Source organism: Hyperolius riggenbachi, chromosome 8 (genome assembly GCF_040937935.1).
Source record: "Hyperolius riggenbachi isolate aHypRig1 chromosome 8, aHypRig1.pri, whole genome shotgun sequence".
Taxonomy (NCBI): domain Eukaryota; kingdom Metazoa; phylum Chordata; class Amphibia; order Anura; family Hyperoliidae; genus Hyperolius; species Hyperolius riggenbachi.
The window spans coordinates 196,296,444-196,314,425 of record NC_090653.1 but is presented as its reverse complement, the minus strand read 5'-3'; the positions used below and the strand labels follow the sequence as shown (position 1 = coordinate 196,314,425).

General features: G+C 43.2%; 1 protein-coding gene across 1 annotated transcript in view; it reads right to left on the bottom strand.

Annotated features, from left to right (window-relative positions):
* AIFM1 (apoptosis inducing factor mitochondria associated 1) overlaps positions 1-17,982 on the bottom strand; it is a 200,237-nt gene that overhangs the window by 96,020 nt on the left and 86,235 nt on the right. The window contains exons 7-8 of the mRNA XM_068248075.1: positions 12,324-12,454; positions 12,093-12,183 (exon numbers count right to left, since the gene is read on the bottom strand). Coding sequence (XP_068104176.1) covers positions 12,093-12,183; positions 12,324-12,454 — 222 coding nt within the window. The remainder of the gene's footprint in view (positions 1-12,092; positions 12,184-12,323; positions 12,455-17,982) is intronic.

The window sequence follows — 17,982 nt, the reverse complement described above, 5'->3', positions numbered from 1 at the left end:
CTCCACGACTCCAACTCCTCTAATTTGCATATTACAATTTTGTTGATTAAAAGTATGTAACACGAAATTCGTCTCTTAACTGCCAACGCTTAGGAATTTTACAAGACAACTGAAGTGAGAAGGATATGTAGACTACTATATTTATTCCCTTTAGACTAAAACTAGTCCTTGGTAAGAGTACTTGTAAAAGGTACAAACCGGAACAAAGAACATCTATCAGGCCCTAGGCAATGTAAGTGTGGGTACATGTAAGAATGATGTGCAGGTTCTCTGCAGGGGAATGAGGAGATTGTAAGTAAACAGACAACACCTCTGTGTTCAATGTGGACAGCATTCTCAGTGGATTCTCTGCAGCTCTGTGGGGAGTGCATATGTAGAGTATAGTACTACTGTGTAACAAAGTAAACCTGAGACAGATGAAATTAAAGTTTTATACATACCTGGGGCTTCCTCCAGCCGCCTTCAGGATAATCAGTCCCTCGATGTCCTCCTCCACCACCTGGATCTTCTGCTATGAGTCCAGGTACTTGAGCCAGTCAGGCGTAGTGCGCATGCACACACTCCGCCGCCAGGAGCATACTACACCTGTGCAGCACTATTGCGCAGGTGCAGAATGTTCCTGGCTGTGGGAGCGGCATGCGGCCGGACAGCGCTGACTGGCTGAATTACCAGGACTCATAGCAGAAGATCCGGGTGGTGGAGGACAGCGAGGGACTGATTAGCCTGAAGGGGGCTGGAGGAAGCCCCAGGTATGTATAAAACTTTACTTTTCATCCGTCTCAGTTACCCTTTAATTTGTAGTCACCAAACCAAATTTTAATAACATATCACATTATTTGATTTCATCAGCAAAGGGAGTGCATACATTTGCATAAATCAGCATCAATGCAGAATTATTTCCATCTCGTTGACCATCTCTATTAGTGACACAGCTACACATCAGGCTTTATTCTTACAGCATAGATGTTATTTAGTATATATAAGAGATTCCTGTGTACACATCATATATACAGTCACAATCAGATATGTATATCTGACCTTAAAAATACGGGGACTGCTTTATTGAAGCAGCACAAGTAACTAATTTTGACTGGTTTATTTCATTTTTGTGGACTAAGCACAGCTATTACTGTATATATACTGTATATATACATTATTTTAATGACTATTATCTGAGAAATAGAACATTTTATCATATTTTCTATTTTAATTACAGTTACAAATTCATTAGGAGTCGGAGTCGGTGCATTTTTTCCCGACTCCGACTCCAGGCACCCAAAATTGCCCGACTCCACGACTCCGACTCCACAGCCCTGACTACCGGTCACTTCTTTCCCGTTAAATTTTAATCACAACAGAAAATCCCCCCATACAAATATTTTTTTGTTTAGTTATATGCAGTTTGTTCAGGATTGTACAAATGTGTTGCCTCTTACCCCCAGTTGTGTGCTCCTTCCTGTAATTGCCTGATGAAGCGGGCTTGACCTGCGAAACGCGTTGCGATCTGTTTTTGGAGTATACCAATAAAATGTCCCTTTTGTGAATACACAGTTGTTGTGTCTGCTTGTGGGAGGTGAGTCCACCCCTGCCTCCTAAGCAATAATTTTAAAACTTTTAAATATTGTTTTTATCCTTTTGGCGCCTCTGTTCCTGATCATAATACTGATTGTATCCACCTTTGGTGGAGGGGGATACCCCTTCTTGTCTTTTCAAGCCTACAGAGAGCGACTTCTTAATCCTGAGTGGGGACAGGCTAATCTCCTCACCTGCCTATACAGTGGTTGCCTGGAGGTAACCCTGGTTTGTGAGTATACATTTCATACTCTTTATAATTATCCAATTGCCTTGACATACTACACCATATCGGGCTCTCGGTTCTTCTCTTTTTCATTTTTCTCTTTTTCATGTAGTATATGTACAATTGTTACAAAAGTTCAAAAGTTTTACACTTAAGCAACATTATTTACTGTAACTACATTGTTTTTTATTTGTTTCATAAATTAAAAAAAATGTGGAAAGTGACATTTTTACCATTTTTCTTCTTTAAGATGTTTAAAGAATAAATAAAAAAGGTAGGAATCAACTGTAGAAATATCCACTTAGTTTGCAATGGAAAAAGTGTGTTTTCACAAATATTAGTACACATATGTTCTAGCGCCCGTTAATTTAATGGGCTTAATGTATTTTATAATGGATGTCAGATATTAAAGGTGTAGTTAGGCATGTGAGAAGGGGGCAGATAGGTGAAATAGAAGGCACTTGATGAATATAGGAAGACAAAGGTGGAAGGCTTAGAAAGCAAACTAAAGTAAAAGCCAACAAAGTAGCAAAACTGACATCGAAAATTGATAGAAGTTTTGAATCAGGATGATACTATTTATTGGCTAACTTAGTGGTAACAGAAGGTAAGGTTTTGTCTAATAAGCCTTCTTCAGACTTACAGTGGGATGCGAAAATTTGGGCAACATTGTTAATTGTCATGATTTTCCTGTATAAATCGTTGGTTGTTACGATAAAAAAAAAAAATGTCAGTTAAATATATCATATAGGAGACACACACAGTGATATTTGAGAAGTGAAATGAAGTTTATTGGATTTACAGGAAGTGTGCAATAATTGTTTAAACAACATTAGGCAGGTGCATAAATTTGGGCACCACAAAAAAAATAAATGAAATCAATATTTAGTAGATCCTCCTTTTGCAGAAATTACAGCCTCTAAACGCTTCCTGTAGGTTCCAATGAGAGTCGGGATTCTGGTTGAAGGTATTTTAGACAATTCCACTTTACAAAACATCTCTAGTTCATTCAGGTGTGATGGCTTCTGAGCATGGACAGCTCTCTTTAAAGGGATACTTAAGTCAAAAATAAAAAATGATTTTTACTCACCTGGGGCATCCCTCAGCCCCCTGAAGCTGTATGGTGCCCTCGCAGCCTCGCTCCGATCCTCCTGTCCCCGCCGGCGGCTACTTCCAGGCTCGGCAACAGCCACCGACAGGCTGGGAACGTGAGTGATTCTCCGCGTTCCCAGCCACTATATCACCCTCTATGCTGCTATAACGTATATGTTATACGCTATACGCTATAGCAGCATAGAGGGTGATAAAGCAGCTGGGAACACGGAGAACCACTCGCGTTCCCAGCCTGTCGACGGCTGTCGCCGTACCCGGAAGTAGCCTCCGGCGGGGACAGGAGGATCGGAGCGAGGCTGCAAGGGCAGCATACAGCTTCAGGGGGCTGAGGGATGCCCCAGGTGAGTAAAAATCATTTTTTATTTTTGACTTAAGTATCCCTTTAACTCACACCACAGATTTTCAATTATATTCAGGTCTGGGGACTGACTGATATGGCCATTTCAGAACGTTGTACTTGTGCCTCTGCATGAATGCCTTAGTAGATTTTGAGCAGTGTTTAGGGTCATTGTCTGGTTGAAAGATCCAGCCCCGGCGCAGCTTCAGCTTTGTCACTGATTCCTGGACATTGGTCTCCAAAATCTGCTGATACTGAGTGGAATCCATGCGTCCTTGAACTTTGACCAGATTCTCAGTCCCTGCACTGGCCACACAGCCCCACAGCATGATGGAACCACCACCATATCTTACTGAAGGTAGCAGGTGTTTTCTTGAAATGCTGTGTTCTGCTTCCTCCATGCATAACACTCCTTGTTATGCCCAAATAACTCAATTTTAATTTCAGCAGTCCACAGCACCTTATTCCAAAATGAAGCTGGCTTGTCCAAATGTGCTTTAGCATACCTCAAGCGGCTCTGTTTGTGCTGTGGGCGGAGAAAAGGCTTCCTCTGCATCACTCTCGCATACAGCATCTCCTTGTGTAAAGTGCGTCAAATGGTTGAACGATGCACAGTGACTCCATCTGCAGCAAGATGATGTTGTAGGTCTTTGGTGCTGGTCTTTGGATTGACTGACTGTTCTCACCATTCGTTGTTTCTGTTTATCCTAGATTTTTCATGGTCTGCCACTTCGAGCCTTAACTTGAACTGAGCCTGTCGTCTTCCATTTCCTCAACATTTTCCTAACTGTGGAAACAGGCATTTAGTGTAGAGTGAACACCGCTGCATCCCACCAAACTCCACAACAGTGCAGGACCTGGTCAGTAAATCCAGAAATCACAGGTGAAAAAGAGAGGGTCCGCACATGTCAATGAAGATTTCCTTTATTGTTGGACATATCCAAAACATCCAGGGCAAACATCAGGTAGCTGACATGTTTCGGACTAACTGTCCTTAATCATTAAGGACAGTTAGTCCGAAACATGTCAGCTACCTGATGTTTGCCCTGGATGTTTTGGATATGTCCAACAATAAAGGAAATCTTCATTGACATGTGCGGACCCTCTCTTTTTCACTTGTGGAAACAGGCAGCTTGAATCTCTGAGACAGCTTTCTGTATCCTTCCCCTAAACCATGATGATGAACAATCTTTGTCTTCAGGCCATTTGAGAGTTCTTTTGAGACCCCCATGTTGCCTCTCTTAAAATAAATATAAAAAGAAGAGGGAAACTTACAATTGAGCCCCTTTAAATACTCTTTCTTATAATTGTATTCACCTGTGTATGTAATATAGGGGTCACTGAGCTTACCAAGCCAATTTGAGTTCCAATAATTAGTTCTAAAGGTTTTGCAATTAATAACATAACAACACTGCCCAAATGTATGCACCTGCCTAATTGTATTTAACCACTTCCCAACTGAGGGGTTTTACCCCCTGACCACCAGAGCAATTTTCACCTTTCAGCGCTCCTTCCATTCATTCGTCTATAATTTTATCATTACTTATCGCAATGAAATGAACTATATCTTGTTTTTTTCGCCACCAATTAGGCTTTCTTTAGGTGGGACATTATGCCAAGAATAATTTGTTTTTGTAATTAAAAGAATAATTAATTTTGAATAAATAATAAATAAATAAATAATAAAAAAAAAAAATAATAAAAAAAAGAATAAATAATTTTGTAATTAATAAGAATAATTTGTAAATGTGTTTTAATGGGAAAATAGGAAAAAATGTGGGGAAAAAAATTATTTTTCAGTTTTCGGCCTTTATAGTTTTTAAATAATGCATGCTACTGTAATTAAAACCCATTAAATGTATATGCCTATTTATCCCGGTTATAAAACCGTTTAAATTATGTCCATCACAATGTTTGCCGCCAATATTTTAATTGGAAATAAAGGTGCATTTTTTTCAGTTTTGCGTCCATCCCGAATTACAAGCCCATAGTTTATAAAGTAACAGTGTTATACCCTCTTGACATAAATATTTAAAAAGTTCAGTCCCTAAGGTAACTATTTATGTATTTTTTTTAAATTGTACATTTTTTTTTTTAATTACAAAAAAAAAAATTGGGGAGTGTGGGAGGTAAGGAGTTAATTTTTTGTGTAAAACAAGTTTATTTGTGTGTAAAAAATGGTTAGGGTGTAGTTTTACTATTTGGCCACAAGATGGCAACATTACAAATTAGTTTCAGGCGACCTGCAAGCGTCCTTCCGGACGCTTGCAGGAAGTAGAAAGAGGCTGGGACTTTGTTATTTTTCACAATGATCGCGCTGCTCAGCCGAGCGGCAGCAGATCATTGCGGGGCTGAGATCAACGAACGGGAATGGATTTTCCCGTTCGTTGATCTCTGGGCGAGCGGGCGGCGGCGTGTTTACTAGCGGCGGGCGGCGTGTTTACAAGCGGGAGCGCGGACAGCGGCGGGAGTGCGCAGAGTACGGATTTCTCCGTCCCTGGGGGTGAAAGGATGGAAAAAGGGGCGGAGAAATCCGTACGCGCGGGGGTAAAGTGGTTAAACAATTATTGCACCCTTTCTGTAAATCCAATAAAGTTCATTTCACTTCTCAAATATCACTGTGCGTGTCTCCTATATGATATATTTAACTGACATTTTTTATTCTAACAACCAACGATTTATACAGGAAAATCATGACGATTAACGTTGCCCAAACTTTCGCATCCCACTGTAGTTCCTGTATTTTAACAAGATGTTACAACACCCAACTTATAGACGCTGGACACTTGGAGGAGAAAAAATCTTTAGCAAACATAAATAAATGTAAATAGACGCCTCAATTAGAACTTCAGGAGGGTTTCACAGGGATGCTAGCTAATTTATGACAAATAGATAAGACCACATGTGATACTAAAACATCACATTTCCACAGACTCCGGGTGATGGGGGAGACATCGTAAATCCAGAGTTCAAATGTGACCATGCAGAGTACATACATTTGTTATAAGCTAAAGAGAATTATTATTATTATTTATAGTATTTATAAAGTGCCAACATATTACACAGCGCTGCACAATATATAAAAGGGTTAACATACAAGGTAGGACATACAAGTAGCTCACTAAAAACAATATCATGCAAATGTCTTTGATAACAGTAGTTCAGTGTCATTGGCCAAAACAGAGACGGTTCTAGTCCACAAGAGGGGTGACAGACAGTAAGATTGCATAATCAAGCTGGAAACATTGAGGAGAAACCTGCCAGAGGCTTACAATCTAAAGGGTGGGGGTTGAGACGATACGTGCATCTGTTGAGAGGGTGCCAAGCAGAACGTATTATGATGCTGATGTAGGGGGGTACGAGAGCATGAAAAGGTGAGTCTTGAGGGCTTGTTTGAAGATATTAGCTGGGAGCGAGTCTGATAGCTAGTGGGAGCGAGTTCCAGAGAGTGTAGGCAGCCCTAATGAAGTCCTGCAATCGTGCATGGGAATAAGATATGCGCTGTGTAACTAGGCGCAGGATGTTGGAGGATCGGAGAAGGGTGGGGCGGTATATGCCTTTGGACAAGACTGGATATGTAGATCGGGCAGGTCCTGTGCACTGATTTGTAGGCCAAGCACAGAAACTCTGTAGTTGAAGCCCATGGAGAAGATGAATTTCCCAATTGGGCAGTGTAGAGGGAGAAGCACAGAATTTTTAAACTCTGTAGTTGAAGCCCATGGAGAAGATGAATTTCCCAATTAGGGTAGTGTAGAGGGAGAACAGTAAAGGTCCCAGGATGGAACTTTGGGGAAAACCAACTGAGAGGGGCGTGGGGTGGGTGAGAAGCCATTGAAGGATGTTGTGAAGGAGCAGCTGGAGAGGTAGGAGGAGATCCAGGCTAAGGCTAGGTCCTGAATGCCCACTGACTGCAGGGAGTGGAGGAGGAGGGAGTGGTCCACAGTGTCAAATGCCAAGGAGAGGTCCAGGAGGAGCAGGATGGAGTTTTTACCTTCGGCTTTGGCAAGGGCATTGATCACTTTGGTGAGGGCAGTTTCTGTAGAACGGGCTGAACGAAAACCAGATTGGAGGGGATCGAGAAGGGAGTTGGAACTGAAGAAGTGGGTCAAGCATTGTTGGGCCAGGCATTTGAGAATTTTCGAGGCAAAGGGGAGGAGGGAGATTAGGCAATAGTTGGGCAGTTGGCAGTGTGGGATCGAGTGAAGATTTCTTCAGTAGGAGAAGCACAGTGGCTTGTTTGAATATGGAGGGAAAGGTGCCGGTGGAGAAGGAGAGGTTGAACAGGTGGGTGAGAACGGGGCCAGATCTGGAAAATTTGAGTGGAGGGAATTGGATGGCATCGGATCTAGGGGGCAGGAAGTGTCAGGTGAAGTTGCCAACACCTGGCTAACTTCCTCCACTGACAGGAGGGAAGGTGGGGGAAAGAAATAGGAGTAGAGTTGGGAGAGGAGGAGGGGGCGATGGAGTGGAGGAGAGAGATGTCCATGCGGATGGTGGCAATTTTGTTGATAAAGATAGGTCAGTGGCTGAGAGGGTGGAGGTTGGGGGAGGGAGGTGTGGGGTTGAGTAGGGCACTGAGGTGGCAAAAAGATGACATGTGTTGGAGGCTTGGGTAGCGATCAGACCAGTGAAGCATTTCTGTTTGCCATCAGCGAGGGCAGTATGGTACGTCTGCAACTTGTTCTTGAACCCCAGGAAGTCATAGTTGTGGCAGGATATCCTCTATTTGTGTTCTGCAGCTCATTTCTCTTTTTGTAGTTTTATAGTGAGAGCAGTATGCCAAGGTTGGGGGCGACAGTTAGTACGAAAGGTCAGGAGAGCAGCATGATCGAAGGCTGCCGAGAGGTATCAATTGTATTGAGCTGCCACTTGGTTAGGTTAGGCTGGGGAGGGAGTGGAGGGATGTGGCTAGTACATTGGGGTCGAAGTTGCACAGATCTCTCTGCCACCATCCAGGTCGAGGAGGGGAAAGGGGGTGCTGGAAGGCGGAGAGTGAAAGTGAGGAGGTGATGGTCGGCGATGGGGAATGGAGCAATGTCCAGGTTTGTAAGGGTGATGGCTTTGAAAAAAGTTAGGTCCAGGGTATTACCAGCACTGTGTGTGGAGGTATTAGTGTGCTGAGAGAAGCCGAGGGAGTTGGTGAGGGAGAGAAGCTGAGTGGCGGCTGAGGTGGTGGGCTCATCAAGGGAGGTCAGAGGACAGGATGTGTGGAAGCCAGGAGGCAAGGTTGTCTAGGAAGTGCGATGTTAAAATTGTGGCATTTAAAATCCATCTTACCAGCATATGAAATAAAAAAAAATAAAAAATAGAAAGAATTGTGGCATTTAAAACCGATTGTACCAGCACAAAAAGGTAGAACTTCGTTTCTATATATTAACAAGAGGTTACAACAAGTACAAACAATTTGCAATTTAAAAAAGGACATTTCCTCTATCTACCTACCCTTATTTCTTTTCTTTCTATCTATATTCGTCTGCTCTTTTTGCCTCCCCCCCCCAAAAAAAAATTCTCTCTTCCCTTTTATTGTTCTTCCCTATCCTTTGTATAAAGCGGCGGGGAGACTGCATTTTGTGGATGAAGCAGTTGCCTTCCTCCAGCAAAGCAGGTAACCAGTGGCTCCCTGGCACCGACCGATTCAGGATCTGAAAGTTCAGGGTCTGCAGGGCCGACATCTTGAGCTTGAGGAGGGAGCCAGAGTTCGCTGATGAGGGACCGTCTGAACAGTTAGAGGCCATAGCAGGGGGCTCAGTGGACAACATGACTGCAGCTAGCAGCAGTGTGCAGAGGGGAGCCACGCGCAGACAAGGGTGTGTGTCCCATGGTACCTCACAGGCACCTGGTCACCACCTAATCTTGCTGCACCCAACAGCCCACCCTTTACTGCTGTAACTGGTGTGTCAATACCTACTGACAATATGGCACCAGTTGACATTTACCAGCTATTCCTCACAGATGAATTGTTGCAGCATATAGTTGAGCAGGCTAACTTGTATGCGCAACAGTTTTTAGCCGATAACCCCACCCGCTATATGGTGACAAAATGGGAGCCCACCACCCTGCCTGAAATTAAAATATTTCTTGGCCTGACACTGATCATGGGCATAAGTCAAAAGACACAGCTTAGGGTGTACTGGTCAAAAGACATTTCACAATGCACCACTCTATCCAGCTACAGTGGGCAAGCAAGGATATGAATTGCTGTCAAAATTCATATATTTTAACAATACCAACAGTTTTCCAAAAATCGACCTTGCCCTTGACAGGCTTTTCAAGCTGAGGCCCTTGTTGATCCACCTCATTGCAGCATTTAGGGACATCTACACCCCAGAGTGTGACATCGCTGTAGATGAATCCTTTGTACCCTTTCATGGGAGACTTCAGATGAAACCGTACATACCAAGCAAGGGGGCAAGGTATGAGGTAAAAATGTACAAAGGTACGGGAGAGTGGCACTGGCTATATATACACCTTCAAAATGTATGAAGGTAAAGACAGCTTATTACAGCCAGCTGGGTGCCCACAATACATTAGCACAAGTGGGAAAATTGTTATGGAGCTAATCAACTCACTTCTCCACCAAGGTTACCACCTGTATGTTGACAATTTTTACTTGAGCATCCCCTTGTTCAAATTCCTGTATTCAGCCCAGACTGGAGCTTGTGGGACAGTGAGGTCCAACCATTTAGGCTTCCAATAACGAAGTCATCAAATAATTGCAGCAAGGAGCGTCGTATGACCCCAGATGTGAAAAGCTCCTTGCTTTGAAAATTTGGGACAAAAGGGACGTGATGATATTGACGTCTGTGCACACAGAGGCCATGAATCTGTCACGCCAAAAGAGCAGTTTGAAAAGCCAGAGGCTATTGTTGCTTACAACAAAAATATGGGAGCATAAATAGTTACCTTAGGGGATGAACTTTTTTTTAATATGTATGTCAAGAGGCTATATTACGGTTACTTTTAAATTATGGGCAGCACGGTGGCGTAGTGGTTAGCGCTCTCGCCTTGCAGCGCTGGGTCCCCGGTTCGATTCCCTGCCAGGGCACCATCTGCAAGGAGTTTGTATGTTCTCCCCGTGTCTGCGTGGGTTTCCTCCGGGTACTCCGGTTATCTCCCACATCCCAAAAAACATACAGATAAGTTAATTGGCTCACCCCTAAATTGGCCCTAGACTACAGTACTTACACTACATAATACATACATAGACATATGATAGTAGTAGGGATTAGATTGTGAGCTCCTTTGAGGGACAGTTAGCGACAGTACAATATAATATATATATATATATATATATATATATATATATATATATATATATATATATATATAATATATAATATATATATAATATATATATATATATATATATATATATACACACACACACACACATATATACTGTACAGCGCTGCGTAAGATGTCGGCGCTATATCAATACTAAATAATAATAATAAATTATGGGTTTGTAATTAGTGATGGACACAAAACTGCAAACAAAAAAAACACATTGCATTAACCAGGACAAAATGGGAAAATAAAATGTGTGGGTTTTAATAACGGTAGCATGTATTACTTTAAAAAGTCCACAGAACACTACCACAAAAGATTTAGGATAGTGTTCTGTGGACTGATGAAACAAAATTAGAACTGTTTGGGCCCATGGATCAACGCTATGTTTGGAGGAGGAAGAACAAAGCCTATGAAGAAAAGAACACCTTGCCTACTGTGAAGCATGGCGGGGGGTCAATCATGGTTTGGGGCTGTTTTGCTTCTGCAGGTACAGGGAAGCTTCAGCATGTGCGAAGTACCATGGATTCTCTTCAGTACCAGGAGATATTGGAAGAAAATGTGATGCAGTCCGTCACAAACCTGAGGCTTGGGAGACGTTGGACCTTTCAACAGGACAATGATCCCAATCATACCTCCAAGTCCACTAGAGCATGGTTGCAGATTAAAGGCTGGAACATTTTGGAGTGGCCATCGCAGTCACCAGACTTAAATCCGATTGAGAAACTCTGGTGGGATGTAAAGAAAGCAGTTGCAGCGCGCAAGCCTAAGAATGTGACTGGACTGGAGGCTTTTGCCCATGAAGAATGGGCTAAGATACCCATAGATCGCTGCAAGACACTTGTGTCAAGCATTGCTTCACGTTTAATTGCTGTTATAACTGGAAAAGGATGTTGTACTAAGTACTAAGAATGAATGTCAGTTGGGGGTTGAATAAAACTGATAATGATGTGAGCACAGAAAATACATTTGTGGTTATGTCATTATAAATGTTATGTTCTATTTGTCTGACTTACAAGTGCCTCTTTGATTTAATTGTAAACAAGATGACTGAAATGATCAAAATCAATGTCATGCTGGCCAAAACACTAAATTTAAGTGGGGGTTGAATAATTTTGAACACAACTGTATGTCCTTATTTAATCAGCAATAACTTTATCCCTACTTATGACACAGAAATGAAATATATATATTTTTTTTCAAGACAAACTAGGTTTTCACTGTATGCCATTTTTTCCCCTTGACCAATTTTGTTTTCTATGAATTTTAATGGGAAAACAAAGAAAAAAAAAAAGATATTTGATTCTAAAATAATGCTAGAGTGTATTTTTCACTATAAACTGAGAAACTAAAAGTATTTTTAATGGTAAAAATCAATCTCATTAGCTCAGGAAACATATTCCTGTTCACCAATTAGTGCTGCATCAGATGGAAAATGTTGGTGCTGTATACATCAATGATACAAACTCAGCAGTACATAAATGTACAAAGAAGGAAAAGTCACATATTAAAAAGAACATTTACACTTATTTTCTATATAAAAATTAGAAGAGTTACCTTTTTTCCAGTCAAGATTGACACCCCCCCATTTTCAGCAGACATTAGTTCCTCAGATGCAACATAAAAAGAGGATGGCTGAAAAAAGATACTGTGCAGAACAGAGAAATGTATCAATCTTACCATTTTCTTTTTTATATACAACATTTTTATGTTATAGTGTTTTTATGTAGTATCATGACTTTTTTTAGGGCTTTATTAATACATTTCTACCAAATTATATATTCTCACCTTCTCTCTTTGCCATTCCACTGTTTAAAGCGTAGAGTCTCTGTAACGTTTGGGTCATCAGAGAACCAAAGTTCCTTGGAGAGTGGAGGTCGCATGTATGGGGGTTCTGTTTCATCGGACACAATCAGGACCTGAAATGTAAACCATTCTTTAAATTTTCTTAAAAAAATAAATAAATCTATTTAAATAAATACAGACGGAGATCAAACATTACCCAACGTATCTTACGTAGTTACATTCCATCCATTTAGTTAATGCTACACTGCACCCTCACATATGATGTGAGTTTAAAGGGGAACTGAAGAGAGAGGTATATGGAGGCTGTCATGTTTATTTCCTTTTAATCAATACCAGTTGCCTGGCAGCCCTGCTGGTCTATTTCTCTGCAGTAGTATCTGATTAAAACCAGAAACAAGCATGCAGCTAGTCTTGTCAGATCAGACTTATAAGTCTGAACCACTGAAACACCTGATCTGCTGCATGCTTGTTGAGGGGCTATGGCTAATAGTATTAGAGGCAGAGGATCAGCAGGGCTGCCAGGCAACTGGTATTGTCTAAAAGGAAATAAACATGACAGCCTCCATATACCTCTCTCTTCAGTTCCCCTTTAATTATCCTGAGAAACGGCTGCATTGGTCCTAACTCACAGCTTGGAAATTGCACACAGGGATGAATGAAACCTATCAGAAAGACCATGATGAGTTCCAACAAAAACAGGAATGAAAGGATTCAGGCACGCTGCCTGAATCAATACATGTGAACCTTTTACCAAGATGGATCTTGCAGAATGCAGTGCGATTCAGGGCAAGACAAATCTATCTCAGGACGTTGGTTAGCCAAGACTCACCACCCTGGCGTTCTGATTAAATCGCCAGGGTGGCTGCGGGAGGGTTTTTTTTAAATAAAAAAAAAAAACTATTTCATGCAGCCAACTGAAAGTTGGCTGCATGAAAGCCCACCAGAGGGCGCTCCGGAGGCGATCTTCCGATCGCCTCCGGCGCCCAGAATAAACAAGGAAGGCCGCAATGAGCGGCCTTCCTTGTTTTGCTTACATCGTCGCCATAGCGACGAGCGGAGTGACATCATCGACGTCAGCCGACGTCCTGACGTCAGCCGCCTCCGATCCAGCCCTTAGCGCTGGCCGGAACTTTTTGTTCCGGCTACGCTGGGCTCAGGCGGCTGGGGGGACCCTCTTTCGCCGCTGCTCGCGGCGGATCGCCGCAGAGCGGCGGCGATCAGGCAGCACACGCGGCTGGCAAAGTGCCGGCTGCGTGTGCTGCACTTTATTTGACGAAAATCGGCCCAGCAGGGCCTGAGCGGCAGCCTCTGGCGGTGTTGGACGAGCTGAGCTCGTCCAGACCACTCAGCAGGTTAAAAGTGTACCTCTGCAGTACCGTATATACTCGCATACGAGCCGAATATTTGACCCCCAAAAAGGGGGTCAAAAGTTGGGGGGGGGGGGGGGGTCGGCTTGAATGCGGGTCTTGGGTGGTCTTGGTTCGCGGCGCCCCCCTCCCCCCCCCCGCTCCCTCTGCAGCCGCCGCTATTACCTGTTCAGCTGGCGGCCGCTTCCTCTACTCCGGGTGCCCCTCTCGCTCTGCTCTCCGTGTATCACAGCAGCGCGCCCGGCGCTGCTGCTGTGACGAGGCAGGAGGAGAGCGGTTCCCCTGGTAACAGCGATACACATCGCCGTTACCAGGGGAACCGCTCTCTATGGCCTCGTCACAGCAGCAGCGCCGGGCGCGCTGCTGTGATACACGGAGAGCAGAGCGAGAGGGGCACCCGGAGTAGAGGAAGCGGCCGCCGGCTGAACAGGTAATAGCAGCGGCGGCCGTGGAGGGAGCTGCGGGCGGGTGGGGGACTTAGGGGGATCACTATACTGGGCACTATACTGGCTATACTGGGCACTTTACTGGCTAAACTGGGCACTATACTTGCTATACTGGGCACTATACTTGCTATACTGGGCACTATACTGGCTATACTGGGCACTATACTGACTATACTGGGCAATTTACTGGCTATACTGGGCACTATACTAGCTATACTGTGCAATATACTAGCTCTACTGGGGCACTACCTACCAATAATGGGGCACTATACTAGCTATACTGGGCACTATACTAGCTATACTGGGGCAATACACTAGCTATCCTGGGCACTATACTAGCTATACTGGGCACTTTACTAGCAGTTTTTTCTTTATGGGGAGGTCCATACAGCTCAGGACCAACTCATCCCTCAAGTTGTAGGCCCTGCAGTATATGAATTTAGGGGTGGGGGTAAGCATTTTCTAAGATTTGAGTCACTGAGTAATATTGGCCAATACTCCCTGATCACTCCCTCCACCTTTTTGTATTGTCTAGATGTACTTACAAAATACCAATTGAAAGTTACAAGGGTCACCAGTAGTAGATCACTATCTTCTTCTTGTACCTCTTTCATTGCCCTATTGAGCAGCTCTTCCTCATATCCTTTTTCCATAAAATCTTTTCTTAAGAATACTTGCCTGATTTTTATAGTCCTGTACTCTCGTACAGTTACATCTGATTGTAGTAAATTGTCCTTTGGGAGCACCCTTGATCCATGCCGGATGATGACAACTTTAGGGTGTCCCACAGTGCTGAATATGCAAATCATCTCTTTGTTGTCCCTAATAACTAAACATCTCCAGAACCGCTGGAAGCAATAATGTGTCAGTTTGTTACAGACTGCATACAGACTGTTTCGGATTGGTTGATCCTCATCAGTGCATGGCATATATTAATATGGCTTTATGGTGTAGGACTTGAAACACCCAGATTGCCCAGTTACAGATTGCCCAGCAAGATCATGATGAACTAGATGGGCGCTTGATCTAGACAGGCGCATGATTGAGCTGGCGCGTGGATGGGCCGCGCATGCGCAGTTGCACACGACTCCAACCAAACGGGAGAACAGAGGGGACCCAGAGGATGCTGAGGGACCTTGCAGCCTATGGGGGGGGGGGGAGGCCTAGAGGAAGCCCCAGGTAGGTTCAGATTTAATTTTTTGCCTGTTCAGGATCCCTTTAAAGTGCATCCCTAAAACTCATTTTTTCAGGCAAGCATGCAATCTAACCTAGGCTGTTCCCCTTCAACATCTGGCAAAAATCTGCTTATTGCTGAATAAAATCCTCCTCTGGATGTGCACCCCAATTATCACCCTTACTTACTGCCTATTTATTTAGATTGTAAGCTCATAAGGGAAGGGCTCAATTCCTTTTGTATCTTTCAAGTTGTTTTACAAATTAATATTTTGACCACTATAACAATAATGTTACACAGTTACCCAATAGTAGCAGTACAGTATTGTACCAGTTTAGCCATCAGTAAAAGCAAGTTTTGAATCAGGATACCATTTATTGGCTAAGTTAAAAGAATAAGAGTAAGCTTTTGGCTATTCTGCCTTCATCAGACTCGAATCCAGTATGCTGTCAGGTTGTTAAAGAGAATCTGTATTGTTAAAATCGCACAAAAGTAAACATACCAGTGCGTTAGGGGACATCTCCTATTACCCTCTGACACAATTTCGCCGCTCCTCGCCGCATTAAAAGTGGTTAAAAACAGTTTTAAAAAGTTTGTTTATAAACAAACAAAACGGCCACCAAAACAGGAAGTAGGTTGATGTACAGTATGTCCACACATACAAAATACATTCATACACAAGCAGGCTGTATACAGCCTTCCTTTTGAATCTCAAGAGATCATTTGTGTGTTTCTTTCCCCCTGCAGTTCTCATGCACTGAAGTTTCAGGCTGCTCGTTTCTTCCTGCAAACAGCTTTGCCCTTGTCTGTAATTCTTTAGTATGTGAAAGCCCAGCCAGCTCAGAGGACGATTTATCCAGCTTGTAAAAGATAAGAGAGAAGCTGCTCTAATCCTAAATAACACACAGGCAGTGTGCATACAGGGGCCTGGAAGGGGGAGTTTATAGCAGAACCACAACACTGAAGAACTTGGCAGCCTTCCAGACACAGGCTGACAAGTCTGACAAGAGAGAGACAAGTTAATTTATTACAGAGATGGTGATAGTAGAACGTGCTGCAGTAAGCCAGAGCACATTAGAATAGCTTTTTGAACTTGTAGGATGGTAAAAAACAGGATGCAATTTTTGTTACGGAGTCTCTTTAAAGCACACAGTTACACAAGTGACTTATTGTTACATTACCTGCACCCTGTCCGGTCATGTCCACCCTGTTTTGCACATTCCAAGCCACAGAATGATGCCATTAGCAAGTCTTGTGAGCTTATGTATGATGCATGTATGCACATCCAGTTCTTTGAACCTGTGTAAATGCTTACACAAGGTACAGTAAATCGTGCCAAATCTTCCTGGGAGGTTTCTTGAATAGTAACATATTTAAACCAATTCTACCTTGCCACCAGTACCGATAGTTCTGACTAGTGATGAACAAGATCACCTCTGGCAGTCTTGTGAAAATTTCATTGAACATTGGATGGTTCCGTAAATTTTAAATAAAGCGGTTTTGCAAACTGCATTAGTCAATGGGGGAAACTAGCACTTAAAAGCAAAGACCTCATAGCAGCTATAATCACCAAATTTCCTAGTCATTCTGGGTAAACTACACCATATTCCAAATTCTTATGCAATTTGTATTTAAGTGTTATAAAGATGAAATATTTTCTTTTTCAATTAAAAACTCATGGACGGTATTGTGTCTCAGGGTTCTTTTGTTCACTGAAATCAATCTCGGACACCTGTGATAATGAGTTTGCCAGGTAAGCCTAATTAAAGGAAATACTACTAAGGAAGGGTATTCCAGATTTTTATTAAGCAGACCACCATTTTCAAAGCAATATGGGAAAGAAAAAAAAAAGAAAAAAAGAACCGTTCTGCTGCTGAAAAACGTGAAATAGTTGAATGCTTTGGGCGAAGTATAAAATCCTTACATATTTCAAGAAAACGTAAGTGTGATCATTGTACTTTTAAAAGATTTGTGGCCCACTCAGAGCACACACGGGTTTGTGCAGATAAAGTTTTACTCACCTGGGGCCTCTACCAGGCCCCTGCAGCCACCCCGTGCCGTCGCAATCTCTCACGGATCCTCCGGTCCCCCGCCGCCAGCTAGTTCCGTTTCGCCGACGGCCTGACCACACATAGCCTTCTTTGCGTTCTTGTCCGCAATAGCGTCCTGCACAGGACGCTATTGCGGACTGGAACGCAAACAAGGAGACGCGTGGCCATGCAGGGCCAGATTTGTACTTACCAGTGCCCTAGGCCTGCTGTCACCAAGCGCCCCCCCCCCCCCTCCCCGCCACCACCACCACCACCACCAAAAAACATTCTGGCCAACTATCTGACAAGCGATCACTGGTTTGAATGGGTTCATTTCAGTTGTGCTGCTGTGCCCCTCATTGAACAAAGAATCAGTGGATGCTCTGTCCTCTCACGATGGAAATTTGCGCTCCTGCCCGAATGTGCACAGCAACCGATACTGTTCTGGGCATGCATACTTGAGAAATTACGGTGATGTATGATCGGTACTTGTCAAGAATGCATAACACTATACTGGCCTCGGTTGCTGTGCACATCTGGGCAGGAGCAGGAAATTACAGGGAACGCAAGTGGCCAGAGCATGCGCTGCTTCTTTATCCTCTGTGTGACTGGCTGCAGTCAGAG